Source organism: Caloenas nicobarica, chromosome 15 (assembly GCF_036013445.1).
Source record: "Caloenas nicobarica isolate bCalNic1 chromosome 15, bCalNic1.hap1, whole genome shotgun sequence".
Classification (NCBI taxonomy): Eukaryota; Metazoa; Chordata; class Aves; order Columbiformes; family Columbidae; genus Caloenas; species Caloenas nicobarica.
Genome location: NC_088259.1, coordinates 8379531 through 8398168, shown reverse-complemented (window position 1 = coordinate 8398168; position 18638 = coordinate 8379531). Strand labels below are relative to the sequence as shown.

The window sequence follows — 18638 nt, the reverse complement described above, 5'->3', positions numbered from 1 at the left end:
CCGCAGAGCCAGGCAGCTCGGAGCCCTCTGCTGCCGTTCCGAGCTGTGTCTGCTCTGCGGGTGCTGCCTCCTTCCCCATCTCCCCTGTAGTGCCCGCGATGAGCAACAAGGCCACATGGGTTGGGGTCAAGTGGTTTATTGGTGTAAGGAGAAGGTGCAGCAGGGTTTCCCAGAGCGGCTGTCTCCACCATGCTGCCACCCCCCGGGCACAGGGCCCTCGCCAGTGGTACCGGGGAAGCTGCTTCCTACCTACAGCCCATGGGTCCAGCCCGGGCTCTGCCCTCGGTCCAGGAGCGTGTGGGGAGGAGAGTTAGAGCTGGTGGGGGCCCATGCTGGGCTCTGCGCTGGGCTCTGTGCTGGGCTCAGCTGGGGCAATGGGGGCCGGGTGGTATTTCTCAATCACCTCCCGCAGCCCCTTGGAGAAGTGGAGATCAGCTCCCACCGTGAGGAATCCCTGCAGAGCGGAAGAGGATCAATGCGAGGCTGGTGTGACTGCACCCTGCCCAGCAGGACGTGGTCCCTGCCCCAGCTGGGGGTACCCGGACTGTCCCCATCCCGCCACGTACCGCGTGGTTGGTGACTACCTCCTTGGTGAAGTCCATGCCCTCTGGCAGCGGGATCTGCACCCCCTTTTTAGTTCTCTCTGCAGGGAGGGAGAGACACAGTGAAGCCAAGTCCCACTGGCCCCTGCCCAAGCCACTGTGCGGCAGCCGCGGTGCATACCATTAATGATGGGCATGATGGTCAACTGCAGCAGTGTCTTCAGGGGCGCTTGCAGCGAGAACAGCTGTGGGAGAGCAGTACAGGTGAGCGCGGTGGCAGAGCCACCTGCCCGTGCTGGGAAGGGGCGTCCTGCAACATGCAGCCCCCCCAAGCCTGTGCTGTGCCCAGGGAGCAGCGTGAGGCCAGACCCTGGGCACAGGGGCTCCACTCACCGCCAGTGACTCCAGCGCCGACTGCTTGGAGTAGATGCGGAACCTGCAGGGAGAGAGCAGCCATGAGCAGGGTGCGGGGGGACCCTCCTCACAGCCCCCGCAGGCCCTGCACGCCCATACCGCCGCATGTCCAGCTGCACACGCAGCGCCTTCCCCTGCAGAAACACCTTGGCGTTCAGCTTGGTCTCCTGGGGAGGGAGGGGGGGTGAACCACAGCCCTGTGGTTCCGTAGTGGCCAGGCTGCTGCTCCTGTGTCACAGCCCAGCCAGCCCCTGGCTCTGGGACACTGGAGCCGTCCCGTGTGTGTGGGAAATGCTCTTTGTGTGCTGGAGCCTCAGCCCCGCGTGCCCCTCACCATGGCCATGCTGGAGAGCTGGATGGCGGGGCGACCTGGTGGCACCAGTGAGATGTTCAGGAAGGCAGAGACAGAGACGGAGGTGCCTGAGGGTTTGATGACGCAGCGTGGGGGAGCTGATGCCTGCAGCACCAGCCGCAGGGGAGCATCCACGGCCGGGCTCTGAGAAGGGCAGGTGAGCCAGGGCACGAAGCTGCACAGGGCTGTGCCCTGTCCCGGGGCCGCCCTGAGCCTCCTGCCCTGGCTGAGTGCCCCTCACACCTGCATGAAAATGGTCCCGAAGAAGGTGGCTCTGAGCAAAACCTCCAGGTCCTTGGGCACCTGCAGGGAGGATGAAGCCAAAGCGCCGGAGGGTGAGTGAGTGGTTGCTGTTGATCCCAGCAGGGCTGCTCTCCGGACGTAGCTCCTCACCCTGCAGGCAGAGCCCAGCCCTCCCTCCTGCCCGCAGACACCTGCCTGTCCCAGCACCGCTCACCTTCTCGCCCTGGAGCTCTATGGCCAGCACACCCGCCTGGAAGTAGGCGTGCATGGCCGAGTCAAAGAAATACTCAGAGAAGGCGACATAGACCATGCGCTCGGTCTCCTTGATCACCGGCTCCACCGCGTGGTTCTCCAGCTCCTGGTCCTCTCTTGCACGGGGGAAGAACGCACCCTGGGCAGGGAACAGGAGAGGTTTCTGCAGCCATAGCACAGCTCACCCTGCTCACTCGGTGGTGCCTGCGGTGCAGCTGGCACAGCTGCTCCCGGGGCTGCGGGAGGGTCGGCAGTGCAGGATCCGCTGTTCACCTTGAAGTCCAGGTCGAGGGTGTCTGTGGAGACGGCTGGATCCCGCAGGAGGGAGTAGTCAATCCCAATGTGCTCATCCACGTCGCTCCTCACTGCCGGGGAAGATGAACTGTGGTGCCCGGAGCCGCTGCCCAGTGCTGCCCTCCCTGCAGGGAGCAGGTTCGGGCCCTTCCCTCCAGCCCCACTCACCCGGCACCGTGTCCAGCAGGGAGTTGAGCAGCACCAGGCTGGCATGCTCCAGGGATGGGCAGATCTGCAAGGCAAGGGCTGGGCTAAGAGGGGAATCAGGGACCCGGACCCTCCTCCTGGCCTGGGGCAGCACGAGGCCGTGCTCCCCAGGCACCATTGCCCATCATCGTTCAGCCGTACCTGCTGGCTGAGGAGGAAGTGCATCCCTGAGATGATGAAGGTGCTCAGGAACTCATAGACCTTCCTGCAGGGGACACAGCAGCTCTGTGGCCCCCGCCCAGCCCCTCCAGCCCCATGGGTGCAGAAAGAGGCGCTGGGCACAGGCAGAGCCTGTGCAGGGACGGGGCTGCTGTGGGAGGCCAGGGGTACCTGAGTGTGCCTGAGAAGCCCGCGTGCATTCTGGCAATGGAGGCGTTGCAGGTGATGTTAGAGATCTTCAGGCGCCCAGCCCCGTCCTTGGCCAGCTGCAGCACCGTGTGGATGTGGACGCCATCTGCAGAGGCGTTGATGGACCCAATGTCGTAGCTGGAGGTGAGAAGAGCAGATGAGAGGTGCACACAGCTGCAGGCCAGCAAGGCGCCCGCAGCACCCAGCGGGCACAGCCCAGCTGAGGGGGAGGCTGGTGCCGGGAGCGGGGTGGGAGGCGGCTCACAAGAACCAGTAGAGCAGCTGCCGGCGGAAGCGCAGGCTGATAGAGGCGTTGTTGATGTCGAAGGCGAGGTGTTGCTGGGGTTGGAAGTGCAGGTCGGACAACGCCAGCTGCAGGTCCATCACCCTGACCCTGCAGGGACAGGACAGAGACGGTCGGACAGACAAACGGCCGCAGGGAGCCCAAGGCACTAGCAGCACTCACTGGCTGATGTTGTAGTGGAATGGCCCCTCCTTTCCGTGCAGGTCCGACACTGTGATGTTCTGCAGCTCCTGCTCTACAAAGCGCAGCCCCTCCTGCTTCACTGCAGAGCAAAGCGAGCCTGGGCTGGCCACCGCCGGCTGGGCCACCCTCGGCAGCACCGACCCCACCAGGCCCTGGCCCCCTCCGGCCGCAGGCAGGGCACACAGGGTCCCCTCCAGCTGCCTCCCCCAGTGCAGACCCAGGAGCAGTGCCCAACCCACCTCTCCCGCAGCCCCTTACCCAGCTCCAGCCCCGCAGACGTGATCCGGATCTTGCAGCCGGGGGGGCTGTGCGGGGCCACCACCAGCCAGGGCAGGAGGAGCAGGAGGCAGCGGCCGGCAGCCATCACGCACCTAGGGACAGAGCACAGGGGCAGCGCGGGTGGCCTGAAGGGGCTCACAGTGACACTGGGGACACTGGGGGAGGTGGCTGCTGCCCAACCTGCTCACAGCCCCGGGGCGGGGGCTGGTTCCCCAGAATGCCCGCTGCTCTCACACCCCAAAACCTCACGGTGCTGCCCAGGTCCCCATGCCCGAAACCCCCACAGCCCAGCACCCACGAGTGGCACAGCCCCACCCTGGGGTGCTGTGCACAAGACCCACATGGGGTCCGTGGGGTCCCTTAGCTCCTGGGGACAACCCCTGCCACCCAGCACCATCCTGCCCTGCCCTGCACAGACCAGCTCCCAAAACCGCCCGGCGAGGTGAGCCCAGCATATGCTGGTGCAGCCCCAGGGAGCCCCAGTACCCCAAAGAAGGGATCTCTCTCCTGTGGGGCCGCCCCCTGGCCCCCCACTGTGGGATGCGCCGCCGGCCTGCGGGCTGGGCCGGCAGCCGGAGCCCCTTCATCCCGCAGCAACAGGCAGAGCCGCCTGCGGGGCTGGGGGACGGTCCCGGGCCCCTACACAGCATTTCCCCCCAGGGCTCTGCAGGGTGGGCCGGGGGCCCTCCCGCCCAGCGCCTGCAGCCACCGCCCCCCGCGCTGTGCGCAGAGCGGGGTACGGGGGGTTCGCCTGCTCAGCGCCAGCTCCGCTCTGTACTTACAGGGAGGCTTGTGCTCGGCTGGGGGAGGCTGAATCACGTGGAGGGAGGGAGAACACCAGGAGCTCCAGGAATTTCTTTGGGCTGGCTGAGGTTCCCCTATCTTTATATCCCCCCCAGCCGCCACTCAACGCAAGCCCACAGCTGGGAGGAGACAGCGGGACGGGGAGGATGCACGTCTGCGGCGCTGAGCCCGGCTGCCCGCTGAGCCCCGGCCGCCTGCCAGCTCCGGCACAACAGCGGGCTGCTCACACACCGCACCCGCCCTCCTACCCACCGCGGGCACCGCGCCCGGGTCCCGCACGATCCCGTTCCTGGGTACCCGCAGCGCTCGGGAGGCAAACGGGGTCCGAGGGGTCCCTCACGTCGGGGCAGCCCCGCCGTCTGCACCACGGAGCCTCCGGCTCTCCCGGCCGCCCCCTGCCCGCCCCAGCCCTGCCCGGGGGCTGTGCCGGGGCTGAGCCCAACACGGGCCCCACCGCCCCGGGGTGCTGGGTGCTGTTTGTGCCCATCTGTGACCTGAACCCCGGGCGGAGACGATGCTGAAGCTGCCGGATCCCCGGCGCTGGTGTGGCCGGGCAGCTCGGGGGCTGCAGGACCTGCCTCAGCCTGCACCAGCCTCGCCGGCACTGGGCTGGTGGCACCGCCAGGGACACTGTCAGTGTCCCAGCTGCGCCCGCGCTGCCGTCCTGCTCCATCCCGGCCCTGCAGCCCCGGCCCTGCGAGAACCAGCAGCTCCTCGGGCCGCTGCTTGTCTCGGGACAGACGCGGGGCTGCCCCTGCTCTACCCCACCCCGGCTGCTCTAACCCTCCCGGCTGCTCGAGCCCCCTGCTCCAGGGCACGAGGCTTCTTGCTGTCCCCCCTCTCCTTGTCCCTCCGCAGTGTCCCCTGTGCCCCAGGCCACAGGACAGGGCTCGGTCCGGGCCAGCCCCGGGCGCTCCGGGCGGTTACCAGTGCCAGGGGCAGCGGAGCCGCTGCGCGGGCTCCGACCACCGGACGCGGGGCGGCCCGGAGGCTTCGTGCTTACACAGCACTTGTTGCCCAGAAGTGCTTTGACAGCATTAACGCAAAACTGACCCCGCTGCTCCCGGAGCAGAGGGCAGGACTCGCGGTGGAGCTGCAGGTCGGGCTGCTTCCCGGGAACCCCCGGAGAGCCGGGCCGGGGATGCTGAGGCAAAGGGCAGGACGGGGCACCGCGGCTAGGGGTGTCGGTCCCGGGGCAGCCCCGTCCGTCCCCAAGGGTCCGGGACACAGCGCTGCTCGTTGTCCGCGCAGCGAGCCGAGCCCGGGCCCGCGGCAGGGGCTTCTGCGGCCCCCCAGGAGCTGGCCCAGCCTGGCAGGAGACAGGAGTCAGTGACAGCCCCGTCCCCGCCCGTGTCCTCCAGCCCGCTGTGAGCTGCGTGCGGGCGGCTCCCGTCTGCCCCGCCAGCCCGGGGGGACACAGCGGGTTGCCCCGGGGGAGAGAGCGGGGTGCCCCACGGCCACGGCGGGGAACGGAGCGGGGCAGCCCCGGCTGCAACGGCTGCGCGGGGCGGGCGCACGGCCGGGCGCACACGCACCCTGGCACTGCGCGCCGGCCGTTCCGACACCCGAGCACCGGGGCCAGATGACCCAGCGGGCGGCGGGGCCGTGCGGGCGGGACGTCCCGGAGCCGCCCCTGCCAGCGGGCGCACGGCACCCGCGGCGCCCGGGGCGGGGGAGCGGCCGCGGGAATCCCCGCTGCGGGCCCGGCCGGGCCGCAGCCGCCGGCACATCAAGGCGCTGCCGCCGCCCTCGGGCGCGCTCCGCCCGGCGCCGCCCCACTTCAAAGGCCCTTTGCTGGCGGCCGCCGGCGACCTCGCCCTCCCTGTGCCGGAGCCGCCCGCGGCGGGCGGGCCAGCCCGCAATGACAGGCTGCGCGGCCCGAAATAGCGGCGGCGGCGGCCCCGGGCCGTGCCCACAGCGGGGCGGGGCCGCCGCGCCAAACCAAAGATGGCGCTGGGGCGGGCGGGGCCTCCGCCCCCCTCCGCGCGTGCGCCGGCCCGGCCGCCGAAGCGCGCGCGCCAGGCTCCGCGCAGGCGCTCTGCCGCCGGGCCGGGGCGCGCAGCGAGTGCGCATGGGCAGGAGCACGGCCGCGCGGCGGCGCCTGCGCAGTGCCGAGGGCGGTGCGGCCCCGCGCCTGCGCACCCGCGGCCCGCGGTCCCGGCGCAAGATGGCGGCGGCGGGGCGGGCGAGGCGGAGGTGGGGCGGCGGCGGGAGACGCGGCGGTGCCCGGTGCCTGCAGCCCCCGACCTCGCGCCCAGGTAAGCGGCGCTCCCGCGCGGCCGGGACTGGCCCTGAGGGAGGAGGAGGAGGAGGAGGAGGAGGGGGAGGGCGGCGGCGCGCGGGGCGGCGGGCGGGAGGCGGCGCAGGCCCGCGGCCGCCATCTTAGAGCGCGGCCGCCGCCGCCGCTGCGCTGGGCCCCGCGCTCCCGCCGCCGCGCTTGCGCGCGCCCGCCGGCTCCTCCCCGCGGCGCCGTAACGGGCTCGTGTCTCCGCAGCGGCCCCCGCGGGCCAGCGGGACGCCCCGCTATGAGGATGCGGCCCCGGCGCGCCAGCGGCCAGCACGGAGCGACGGCCCCGCGTCCCGACAGGCAGCCCGGCCCCGTAAGTACCGCCCGCCCCGGGCTCCTCCCGTCCCGCCGGCACAGCTGTCACCGCCGCCGCCTTCGCTGCGCACTCGCCGCACCCCTTTGTCCCGGGCTGCCTGCCGGTCCCGCCGCCCACAGGAGCTCCGTCCCGCCGCCTCCGGGAGTGCAGCCCCGGGAGCCGCCTCCACGCTGCCCGGCAGCGGGCTGGCCCTGGCACGCACGGGCCCCGCTGCCCCTGGCCGGGCTGCCCCGGGAGCTCCGGCTCTGCCCCGGGAGCTCTAGCGCTGCCCTGGTCCCGCTCCAGCCCTGTCCCGGGGCTGCCGCTGCTCTGCCCTGGTGTTTGCTGGTGGCTGATGTAAAGTCCCACCCGCTGCAATGGGGACATGTAGCGATCCCGTTTGCTGTGCTCTTTACTGCGTGTCTGTTCCCCATGCGGGCTCTGGCTGCGTGCGTTGCCGTGGTTTATAAAAACAACACCTTCATCACCATGAAACGCTCACCCTGGCTCTCTTTCACTATCTAAAGTCGTGGTACTAGTTACATAAAAGTAGAGTTGCCTCTGTCAGGATTCCCCTTAGTTTGCTTTTTTCTTTTTCCCAGACCTTAAGGGTACTTGGTTTTAATACTCGTCAACACTGATCAAGTGATAAAACTTCTACTTCCACCATTCTAGTTTAAGTGGGAAAAGGCAAAGCCAGTGAACGCTGTTTGACAGCGGTTTTTATTGATCAGTGGTGAAAACTGCTGGCAAGGAGCTGCAGCTGGTGTCTGTCCTGTCAGGAGGGTCTTGCTCACCGGTGCTGTTTGTAACTTCTCAAAATACATCCCTGTACATCCCCACCTGGGGAGGTCTGGTCCGTCAGTATGTACCGGTTCATTATTGTGCCTGTGTGGTGTGCAGGACCCATCAGCATGTGCACGTCTGTGTTGGGTTTGGGGAGGCGCTCTGAACACGTCCTCCCAAAGCTGCTGCCTGGGCAGTGCTGCTGCCCCAGGGCCCCTCTGACACCCCAACCCCCGTCCCGCTGCTGCCGCGGGACTGACTGGGCTCCTGGGCTGCATTCTGGGCACCGGCTGCAGTGAGGGGGCTGCAGAGAGCACAGGGGGCTGGAGCTCCCGGGGAAGTGTGAGCAAACAAACATTGCGCAGCGCTCACCTGCTGAGGCTGTAAATGGTTGTATTGGTTCACACTGTAGCAGCCGCTGTTGCCTGTAGGCTCGATTATTGTTATCTGCCTGCTTTGAGCAGAGACCGAACTCCAGGTTCGTGCAGTCCCGCTGTCCCTGCTCAGCCTGGCTGCGGGGCTGGGAGCGGCTCCCGAGGGGCTGGAAGGGCCAAGTTCCCCAGCCCAGCCAGCACCACCAGTTCCACAGCTGAACAGACACTGAGCAAGTGCCTGCTGATCCTCGATCACTGTCAGCTCCGGCCCTTCTCCTCTGGAACAGTCAGCAGAGTTGTTATGGGCAGCAAGAGGAGCGAGGGGGAATAAATCCAAAATAACTCAGCATGCAAACCAAACCTGGGTTGTTACTTAAGAGCTGCTGTACCAGCCTGCTGTTGAAAACACACTCTGTGCACGAGACTGTGCTGCTGCAGCCCCGACTTGGGTGTTGTGTAGGGTGTCTGCAAAGGCCTGAACAGAATTGAGTAACCGAATTAGATAGTAATTATTTAAAATGCTGTGTTTCCCCCCAATTCGTTGCTGCTGTATCTACGGGCAGGAGCGATCTGCAGTGCCATTTCAGAAACTTCCCCGGGGGAAAGAGTGGTGACTAAGAGAGGAAAAGCTCGCCTGCTTCTCTCCAGCTGGCAACCTTAAATTATTGTTAAAATGAGTTTTATTGTTTCAACAGACCTTTTTTTGCATAACTGTTGTTATGCAGATGATAAAGTTACCAAAGGCTAAAAGAGCCTGGCTGAGCCCTTACAGGGGAAAATCCTGACTCCTACCCTATGGTTCTCTGAATCCACAAGTTGTTATTAGTGAAGCACTAATGATATTTTATATAGCAATTTTTTAAATACAAGTCTTTTGTTTAAATTCCGTACAGTTATGTGTGTGTTAGTGCTGGTTTAAGCTGTCTCTGAGGATAACGGGTCAGGTAGGGCTGGAGCAGTACCAGTGTGGCAGAAGGTGGCACATGTTCACAGAGGAGTGTGGTTTATTTTTTACGTTCTCAGTCCTGATGTGCGGGACCAGGTGCTGTATGTGTGGGAGAGATGTAGCTGAACAGTGAGTATTTGGAATGCTGGCCCGAAGAACTCCCTGGCTGGCACTGTTTAAAGGTCCTCATTCCTCCCAGCCAGCTGGATCTGGGATAACGGGTATTTTTCATGGCTTAGGTGCTGTTTCGTGTGTTCAAATGCTGTGTTATTGTCAGAATGAATGTGCAGTGCTGCAGCTGAGTGGCCAAGTGGATCTGGGCTCTTTCCTGCTGTAACGCGGATTTTATGTCTGTTTTTCTCTAGTGCGGTTGCTGAGAAATGGCCAATGAGAATCACGGAAGCCCCGCGGAGGAAGCGTCTCTCATGAGTCACTCACCCGGCACCTCCAACCAGAACCAGCCCAGCTCCCCCAAACCCATGCGCCTGGTGCAGGACCTGCCAGGTACCCACTCTGCTTTTGGGGTCCCAGTGCGGGGTCTGCAGGGCCCTGGGGTGGGGAGGGGGGACACGGGCACTGAGCTGGGCAGGGCGCGTGTGGCGGTACTGGGGAGCTGGAGGGCAGTCCTGACTCTGTCTGTCCCCGCAGATGAGCTGGTGCAGGCTGGCTGGGAGAAGTGCTGGAGCAAGCGGGAGAACCGCCCCTACTACTTCAACCGCTTCACTAACCAGTCCCTGTGGGAAATGCCTGTGCTGGGGCAACACGATGTCATTGTGAGTAAGGACTCGTCTCGCAGGGCTGTTCTGCGGGGGCGGGTGCCGTGGTCCATGGACTCCAGATGGCCCATGGAGGAGGGTCTTTGTCTGCCCTCAGAACCCCTCACCGAGTCCGTCCTCTAGCTGGCTCTGGGTAAATGTTCCTCCTTCAGGCGCATGCTCAGGCTGTGCTGTACAGGTGCAGTGCACTGCGCAGAGAACACTCAACTTGGGGGAGTTGTGTTGCATTTTTCTCATCTAAATCTTAAAAAAAAAAAAAAAAGCAGCATACGAGCACAGGTCTAGAAGAGAACTTTTTAGCTTTCTGCAGGTGTATTCGTGTCTGTTTTTTCATCTATGTGGGAGCCTGTGGCAGTGAAACGGGCAGTTAAGAGAACTTAGTGTCTTTGGGACTCTGCGGAGGCAGCGGATGAACTAACGTGCTGTTGTTGTTTGGACACTCACAGTCAGACCCTCTGGGACTGAATGCAGCCCCGATGCCCCTGGAAGGTGGGATGATCGACACCTCCCTGGAGAGCAAGCAGAGGAAGAGGAGATTCTCTGAGGAGGTTCCACTGAGCAGCAACAGTGTGAAAAAGTCCAAGGTGGGTCTGGTGCTGTGCAACAAATAAGCTTAAGGATGGTGCTCAAACTAAAACTTGGGGGGTCTGGATCCTGGACCTGTTTTTTTGAGCTGTGCGTGGTCAGGGCACCGTAGCACAGCTCCAGCTGTGACAGCTGACAGTGCAAAGTGGGAGCAGGCTCAGGTGCTGCCCAGCGGCCATTTCTCTTGCAGCCGGGGATGCAGTGTGGGAGTTGGGAGGTCACAGATTGTGGCTGAGAACCACGGTCGCTTGCACGTCCATCGTAACTGACACCGGCAGCAGGCGAGCGGGGTGTGCTGGCTGGAGTACGGGTGCAGGATCACTGGCTGCACAGGGCTGCTTCCCTGTATGTGTCTCTGCGCAGCAGTAACTCATCTTTTACATGTGCAGGCGGACGTCCCAGGGAACGCAGCTGCTCAGCCCATCCCCAGCTCTCCCAGCGTTCCAGGCACCTCAGTTTTGAAGGCGTGGTGTGTTTCACCTGAAGATAAACAGCAGGCAGCTCTGCTACGACCAACTGAGTGAGTTGTCTCCATTTGTCTCCCATTCTTTTCTCGATGGTAGGTTAGAGATGTGGTTTTCCAGACATCTTTGAAGGAGAACTCGAGGGATATAACATCCCCCTGTGTCTTTGTAAGGGGTCTTGATCGTTCAGTTTCCTGGATGGTGAAACAGCCCCAGGAGGCATCTTTAGAAGTAACATTTGATAATTAGCCAGTGATCTGGCCATCCTGATGACATTTGCTTCTGCCATAGAGTATATTGGGACCTGGATATTCAGACAAACGCAGTGATTAAGCAGAGAGCACCATCCGAAGTGCTTTCTCCACACCCCGAGGTGGAGCTGCTTCGATCCCAGCTCATTCTCAAGCTGCGGCAGCATTATCGTGAGCTCTGCCAGCAGCGAGAAGGTGAGTTTCTGCTGGGCTCCCCTTATTGGTCTTATCAGTCCTGCAGTTCTGTGGGGTTTTTCCTTCTGGTTAGCATCTGTCTTGTCCTTGTGATCTCTTTTTTGTGATGGTTGTACTCTGTGACACTGTTGGTTGTGAACTCATTGGGCAGAACTCCAACGTGATGGTCCTTATCAGAGCTTCTGGGCATCTCTTTGTGGTATTGATGAGATCGTTTTCATGTGCTGCTCCAGGGATTGACCCCCCAAGGGAGTCCTTTAATCGCTGGATGTTGGAGAGGAAGGTGGTTGACAAAGGGACAGATCCTCTTTTACCGAGTGACTGCGAGCCAGTGGTGTCTCCTTCCATGTTCAGAGAGATCATGAATGACATTCCCATCAGGTACTGCTCAAAGGGCACCTTGCTACAATGGTTTTGTCTTGGGCTAGTCCAGTGATTTGCCTGCTGCGGTTCTGTGCTTTTGTGTTTTGCGTGTGCTGGGTAATTGGTAGGGTATTGGTGGTGTAAGTTTGGGACCTGGACCCACCTGCACACCTTGGTGGCAGCTCTGGAACTGATGCGTGTGAATTTACACTTCCCGCAGGTTGTCTAGAATCAAGTTCCGGGAGGAAGCCAAGAGGCTGCTCTTCAAGTACGCCGAGGCTGCGAAACGGCTGATTGAGTCCAGGTGGGGTTCCTCACAGTGCTGTCGTGTTCAGAACAGAGAAAAAGGTTAGAGGGGCGTGTAGAAGGGGCTGCTGGATCCCACCTTATTCAGTGCTGGTCATCATCTTACTGAGGAAAAGCAGGACTAGGAATGTACACAACAAAAAAATAGCGCTGGAGTCATCTTTTGATAGTCATGTTACAATAAAAGCTAATGTTGAAAAGATGAATGTATGGAGAGATGTGAGAATCTGTGAAATACTGGACATGGAAATGCCTTCTGTCATTTATCCCTGAGAAAAAAAGAGAAACGGTGCTTGGGCACTCGCTGCTATTAAAGAGCAACAGGCTCAGAGTGGTGTTTTATTGTACCATGTGTGGTTTTTCTGACAAGTTCTGCTGCAGGGGAAAAGTGGGGAAAATAAAAAGCTCGTTAACAGGGTAGTTCTCTCAGAGTCAGAAGCTCCTGCCTATGGCCACATTTGAAAATGAGAGGCAAGATCCCAGTGGGCTGTTTCTGTGGTGGGTCAGTGCTTTCCCTGCCCCTCCTGTTGCAGAGAGGACTATGGGCAGCTGCACCGTGTTTTGGAGAGAGCATGGCAGTCACTTGTCCTACAAGTGTCTGGAAGCACCTTCCAGAGGCCCAGGGGAGAGTGGCAGGGCCTTGGGGAAGTGCCCGCAGCCACATTCCCTGCCAGCAGAAGGCTGGTGGTGGGATGGAACACACTGCTGTGCAGCCCTGGGTTAAATTTTACTTCTCTGTTGTGCAGGAGCGCTTCACCAGACAGCAGGAAGGTGGTGAAGTGGAACGTGGAGGACACCTTCAGCTGGCTGCGGCGGGACCATTCTGCCTCGAAGGAGGACTACATGGTCAGTGTCCCTGATCGGCAGCAGCGCAGGGAGCCGGGAAAGGGGGGTGTGCCAGGGCCAGATCAGGCTCCTTCTGGAGACAGCAGTGGTTGTTTCCCTTGGCTCTGTGACCTGGCAGCGGCGCGGAGACTGCGCAGCTGCGGGCAGCGCAGGTTGTGTGAGGGACTCCGGTCTCGTTCCGCAGGATCGCTTGGAGCACTTACGCAAACAGTGCGGGCCCCACGTGTCTGCGGCAGCAAAGGACTCCGTGGAAGGCATCTGCAGTAAGATCTACTACATATCCCTCGAATACGTCAAGCGGATCCGGGAGAAGCATCTTGCCATTCTCAAAGAGAACAATATATCTGGTACGCAGCCAGCTCTGGGGAGCCGTAGGGCCGCAGCGCTGTGGTGTAAAACTGTGCTCAGCCTGTCCCGCATAGACAGCAGTAGCTGGGAGGCTGCGCTGAGCACACCAGCCTGAGATTGTGGCGCTGGAAATCGCTGGTTCAGCACAGGCCAGCGCTGCCAGTCACTCAGCGCCTGTGCAGCGCCGAGGTGTGTTCCCTCAGGTACAGTTACCAGCTGGAATATCAAATATGAATTTGTGATTTGTCAGGATGAAGTAGCTCATTAGGAGCTGAGCACACTGAACGGGCGTTAGTTCATTTCCCCGGACTGTGGGTTTTTGCTCTGCTGTTCCAGGGATTCCTGGGGATGGCTGGCACTCCCTGATGGCAAGCCCTCTCCTCTGTGTACTCTCCTTTGCCATGTTTCTGGGGTTCCAAGCACCTGCTGCACTCCCTGGCCTCCCAGCGTGTCACCGTGCACCCTTCTTCCTTTCCCAGCAGAGGATTCGTGTTCCTTGATCTTTTTTCTGTTTTCTTCCTAGTTTATGTCTGTAGTTCTGCCTCTAGTCACCTTTTTCTGTGGTCCCTGCCTCTTTGATCACTCCCATTCTGTCAGTCTGTTTCCATTTGGGGTCCCAGCTCTCCTCACTTGACAGCCCGGGAATATTTATTGTGCTTCGGATGAGTTTGGGCCAAACCGAAATAGTAACATTAATGACAAGGAAAGCATTTTACTTGTCTGGAGCGTGCCTCATGCTGCTGGAATGGTTGTGTACAGGCTACAGGTCTGTGTAAGAGATGGAGAGGTACTGTGAAATGGGTCCTGTGCTCTGGCAGTGGGTGATGGAATAAATTTGGGAAATCAGCTCTGAACCTCAGTAGCTGCCTACAAGGTCTGTGGAGGATCACAGTGGTGGTTTGGGGTGACCAGTCTGCTCCTCAGCCCTGTTCTGTCGCCGCATGTTTTGAGGTGGAAGGAAGCTATCCCAAATGTCCCTGGATCCTGATGGGCTCCTCTCCCTTTGCTCTCCATAGCTGAGGTGGAAGCTCCCGAGGTCCAGGACAGGCTCGTGTACTGCTACCCAGTGCGACTGGCCGTCCCCTCCCCGCCGCTGCCCAGCGTGGAGATGCACATGGAGAACAATGTGGCGTGTGTGCGGTACAAAGGGGAGATGGTCAAAGTGAGCCGTAACTACTTCAGCAAGCTGGTAAGGGCTGATGCACATTCCACGGGACTCATCACCAGCTATACTGGTCAGAGGTGTCACTTCTGCATGTCCTCCAAGAGGAGGGACTGCGGAGGGACAGGGTGCTGACCTGGAGGGGGTTCAGACGCTTCTCCCGGAACAGAAATGAGGAGCCTCAGTCAGGGTTGGGGTTCTGCTGGGAACACTCAGAGGAGTGCGTGTGCCTTGGGTATGGGCTGTGCCGCAGGGACGGTCACACTGGCGGTACCGCAGCCAGCACACGTGCTGGTGGGGTACATTGGTTCACATCAGTGAAGAGCTCGTGGTTCCCCGGACGGCGAAGGCCGGTGTGCCACCGCACAGAGCCCCACCTGCTCCTCGTGTCCTGCGGGACGCGCTCCGTGTCCCGGGGTTTGGGTGCTGTCTCGTCTGCTCATTCTCAGTTTCATGGCTGGGCTTTCTCTTCCAGTGGCTCCTCTATCGGTACAGTTGCATTGACGACTCTGGCTTTGAAAAGTTTCTGCCCAGGGTTTGGTGCCTTCTGCGTCGATACCAGGTACCGTCTCACCGCAGCTGTAGAACGTCAGAAAGCCCTGGTCATAGTGGGAGCCGAATGTGTGGGCTTTGCTTTGTGGGGACCCACAGCTCTGGAGGCTGATGCAAAATGGGGCTTGAACTGGGTCTGTGGTCTGCTCCCCATGTTTTGAGGTAGGACTGCAGACTGGGCAGCAATTGTGATCCTCACTGGAGACCTCAGAGGGGGTAAAAATCAATTTTTATGAAAGAAACCTTCAGCAGTTGATGGCTCTGAGGGCCAGCTGAAGGCTCCTGGAGGATAGATGTGAAGATTGACAGTTGTTTTGTGGGGCCTGTGTTGGGTGGAGTACATGAAGAGCATTCTTGCAGGGGACCTACACAAATTTGAGAAAGGACGAGGGGGCCCTGCGTACCAGAGGAGTGGGTGCACGGCTGTGTGGCCTGGGGCTGTGCTCTGAAGAGAGCGGCAGAGCAGCGTGGGCACGGCTGACGGGGTTTGCTCTCCCCAGATGATGTTCGGCGTGGGGCTGTACGAAGGGACTGGTCTGCAGGGGGCTCTGCCCGTGCATGTCTTCGAAGCCCTCCACAAGCTCTTTGGAGTGAGTTTTGAATGCTTTGCCTCGCCCCTGAATTGCTATTTTAAACAGTACTGTTCGGCCTTCTTGGATACAGACGGGTATTTTGGATCCAGGGGGTGAGTCTTACGTTGTGTTGCCATGTTCTGCATGGGTGCATGCACATGCGGTGGCTCGGGGCGGGAGCTGGTGTGTGTGGGCTGCTCCCGGCTGCCTCAGGCAGCGGGTGTGAGCCGCCCAGGGTGCCGTTAGTCTGGCTGTGCAGCTCTGGTCCCTGCAGTGACACAGTTGGGGGTCTAACAGCGCGCGCCCATGTTCTGAAGAACGGTAGGGCTGGGCAGCTCAAATCAGCTGTCACTTCCAGTGACCACAGGCCGAGTGTGTCCCCAGTGCGGGAGTTCAGGCTTTCCGAGAGTGTGACTGCCTTTTCTGAGGAAATGGATGCTTTTTAACATGTGAAAATTAGAATTCTGGCCTCTCTGACAGGCATCTTTGTCTTTTTCCTCCAGCCCGTGCCTGGATTTTTTCCCTATAAGTGGCTCTTTTGAGGCAAATCCTCCATTCTGTGAGGAGCTGATGGATGCCATGGTCTCTCACTTCGAGGTACGTTCACTGACCTGTGGGGTTGTTCTGAAGGGAGCCATGCAGCCGGTGCTCTCCCCGACACCCCGCAGCAGGGCTGTCACGTAAAGGCAAAGGCCAGTGACAGCTGCGGCGCCGCTCGAGAACCAGGAATGTTTCTTTCCGTGGAACTTGTTAGACACATCGTTGCTCAGCCGGTGCTGAGATGGTTCTTTTCTTGTTGAACTAGAAACTGCTGGAGAACTCCAGCGAGCCGCTCTCCTTCATTGTCTTCATCCCCGAGTGGCGGGATCCTCCGACACCAGCGCTGACCCGCATGGAGCAGAGCAAGTTCAAACGGCACCAGCTCATCCTGCCAGCCTTTGATCACGAGTACCGCAGTGGGTCTCAGCACGTCTGCAAAAAGTAGGGCTTTTTCTTGGCTCCTTCTGGGGATGCGTTTCGGGAGCTGTGTGACAGAAATATCCTGTCCCAGGTTGAAACCAATGGGAAGCAGGAGCAGGCAAGGAATAACAGTCACCCTGGAGTTTTGACACAGGCGTACAGGGTGGTGTGAATTTCATGTTTGTTTACTGATTACTGAGGTATTTCACTGACAACAGGCTCATGAGTGGTGTATATATTCCCTGGGTGCACAGGTCACAGTGCGGTGTTGCAGGGACGGTCTGTGCCCCCTGGCCCGGGAGGCAGCTGAGCCGGCCAGTGCTGCAGCACTGGGGCGTCACTTGGGGGAGGCAGAGCAGGGGGCAGCGTGGATCTTGGTTCTCAGCGGAGCAGCCTGGCTCTTGCTCCGCTGGCCAAGCAACTTGTTTAAGCAACAAGCGCAGTCTCCTGCAGGGACGGTGGTGTCCCAGCGCCTGTGCTGGTAGGAAACACCGTGGCTGTGCAGCTTCAGTGCTTCACCTCTGAAAGTCTGCAAGCCTCTGCCTTTACTCAGAAGTGCCCGACACTGCTCTCTGCCTGCTCTGTTCCTCAGGATACTGAGAGAAAAGGACAGAGACAAATACTTGTCCTAAACACAGTGCACAGGAGTAGGAGGAGATGTGAGGAAGCAGGTCTGGGTGGCAGTTGCGTGATGTCTGGGCTGGGAGATGCCGAGTGCCTGTTGTGTTCCCTTGTAGGGAGGAGATGTACTACAAGGCCGTGCACAACACAGCCGTCCTCTTCCTGCAGAACAGCGCCGGCTTCGCCAAGTGGGAGCCCACGCCAGAGCGACTGCAGGAGCTCGTTGCAGCCTACAAGCATTCAGGCCGGACCCTCAGCTCCTCGTCCTCCTCCTCGTCCTCTTCCTCCTCCTCAGCAGACAAAGAGCGGGAGCTGGGCCGAGAGCAAAGCAGCAGCCGGGAGACAAACCCCAACTAAGGCAGGGAGGTGTGAGGCAGCAGGGGAGGTGCCAGCGGCCCCGAGGAGGCCGGCCGGGCAGCGGAGAGACTGCTGGCAGTGCAGCGCCGGCCCGGGGACTCTGCAGCGGCTCCGCAGCACCCGCTTTCCCTGCGAACTGCATGCAGGAGCACCAGGAGCGCCCGGCCGCCGGTGGGGAGGAGGCTGTGGCCCCCACCCCAGAGCAGGGAACCGGCACAGCAGAAGGAGCTAGCGGCTTGTTCCATGCCGGAGCCGAGGGAAGGGGCAGCTGGAGATGGGACACACGGGTGAAAGGACGGCAGGACAGACAGAGGGACGGATGGCAAGCGTGAGCGCTCGGCGCCGCGGCTGGAGGGGCCCTGGCAGCTGCCGCAGCCGGCACTGGCGGGAGAAAGATGGGCAGAGCCCGGGGGCTCCCGCGGCCGGGCCGGAACCAGCACAGCTCCATGTCCATAGTGTAAATAGTTGTGTCCGCGGCGCCCGTGCTCCTGGCAGGGCTGCTCCCATCGCATCCGTGTTTCTTTCCCACGTGTGTGAGTCCCGTGTTCGCCAACGCTGTGTACCGTAGAGGGAGGAGCGGAGCAGAGGAGTTTCTTTGGTGTGTAAAGATGTCTTTGCAGCTGTTTTGTAGTCATTGTGGTTTTTATGCGGAGCCTCTGGGCTTTATTTAACCTCCTTGGGTTTTGTTTTGTAAGGATTAATTTAACACCGCTAACCATTTTATTACTTTTATCAAGAAGAGCAAAGTCTATTTTTGATTTCTGTTTCCTAGTTCTTAGGAACATTAAAAACCAGCATACAGCTCTGCCCCGTGTCCCTGCCTTTCCTTCCTGGTCACCCCCTGCCCTCACCTCTGTCTCACTCTGGCTGAAAGGAAGAAAAGTATTGGAGTTTTTTTGTAGAACTACCTGGCATTTTACCTTTTCCATGCTACGCTGCCCTCCTGGTGAATTTTTTTTCCTAATGACCAGTGTGCGTGCCCTAAAGCAACGTGACCACCACCCTCCTGGTTCATTGTCTGCGCTGCTGTGAGGAGTTTGGCTTTCTCTTCCCTGCAGCAGCCCCACAAGCAGTGGTCGCCCTCGGCCTCCTCGGGGCAGAACCACCCAGTGCTCCCAGCCGGGCCCTTCGCCCCAATGGGAGGAGCAGCTGCGGGGCTCTGCTGGGGGCTGTGATGGAAGGGGTCTGTCCCGGGGCTGCTCTGCGCTGTTCATGCACAGACTGTCCCACTGGGCTGCTTGTGCTTCAGCTGCTGCCATTGACCTCGCCCTGTCCCGGGCTGCTGGTTAAAGAACCGTCTCCTCTGGCCTGACCAGGTGAGTGTGGCTCTGGGGATTAAACCAGCGCGGTTGTTCTCTGACCCAGCTGCT

At 60.9% G+C, this 18638-nt stretch overlaps 2 protein-coding genes across 3 annotated transcripts; one reads left to right on the top strand and one right to left on the bottom strand.

Annotated features, from left to right (window-relative positions):
- Positions 1-128: 128 nt before the first annotated feature.
- PLTP (phospholipid transfer protein) lies at positions 129-4263 on the bottom strand. Its single transcript, XM_065645728.1, has 16 exons — positions 4201-4263; positions 3398-3510; positions 3119-3218; positions 2918-3046; positions 2635-2790; positions 2446-2509; positions 2266-2329; positions 2077-2168; positions 1766-1942; positions 1552-1611; positions 1291-1452; positions 1056-1123; positions 936-978; positions 724-787; positions 567-643; positions 129-454 (listed from the first exon to the last, which is right to left on the bottom strand). Exons 2-16 carry the CDS (start codon positions 3501-3503, stop codon positions 311-313), a joined length of 1506 nt encoding a protein of 501 aa, XP_065501800.1. The 5' UTR covers positions 3504-3510; positions 4201-4263; the 3' UTR covers positions 129-310.
- A 2124-nt stretch (positions 4264-6387) lies between these two features.
- On the top strand, positions 6388-18088 carry PCIF1 (phosphorylated CTD interacting factor 1). Of its 2 annotated transcripts, XM_065645822.1 has the most exons (17): positions 6388-6480; positions 6717-6822; positions 9276-9414; positions 9559-9683; positions 10133-10270; positions 10661-10791; positions 11027-11181; positions 11415-11562; positions 11765-11848; positions 12597-12696; positions 12881-13043; positions 14061-14233; positions 14682-14768; positions 15259-15443; positions 15834-15927; positions 16136-16311; positions 17028-18088. In XM_065645822.1, the coding sequence occupies exons 3-17, from the start codon at positions 9291-9293 to the stop codon at positions 17266-17268; spliced, it is 2124 nt and encodes a 707-aa protein (XP_065501894.1). In that variant the 5' UTR covers positions 6388-6480; positions 6717-6822; positions 9276-9290; the 3' UTR covers positions 17269-18088. The 2 variants fall into 2 exon arrangements, with proteins under 2 accessions (XP_065501894.1, XP_065501895.1); XM_065645823.1 differs by lacking the exon at positions 6717-6822.
- The last annotated feature ends 550 nt before the right edge of the window (positions 18089-18638 follow it).

Bases quoted from the DNA above. Each gene is read 5' to 3' on its own strand.
- PLTP (XM_065645728.1), bottom strand. From the start codon at position 3,503: ATGGCTGCCGGCCGCTGCCTCCTGCTCCTCCTGCCCTGGCTGGTGGTG. The intron at 2,169-2,265 runs GTGAGTGGGGCT...CTTCCCCGGCAG, and splicing joins CCTGCTGGACACGGTGCCGG to TGAGGAGCGACGTGGATGAG. The intron at 1,612-1,765 runs GTGAGCGGTGCT...TCCTCCCTGCAG, and splicing joins TAGAGCTCCAGGGCGAGAAG to GTGCCCAAGGACCTGGAGGT.
- PCIF1 (XM_065645823.1), top strand. From the start codon at position 9,291: ATGGCCAATGAGAATCACGGAAGCCCCGCGGAGGAAGCGTCTCTCATG. The intron at 11,563-11,764 runs GTACTGCTCAAA...CACTTCCCGCAG, and splicing joins ATGAATGACATTCCCATCAG to GTTGTCTAGAATCAAGTTCC. The intron at 16,312-17,027 runs GTAGGGCTTTTT...GTTCCCTTGTAG, and splicing joins TCTCAGCACGTCTGCAAAAA to GGAGGAGATGTACTACAAGG.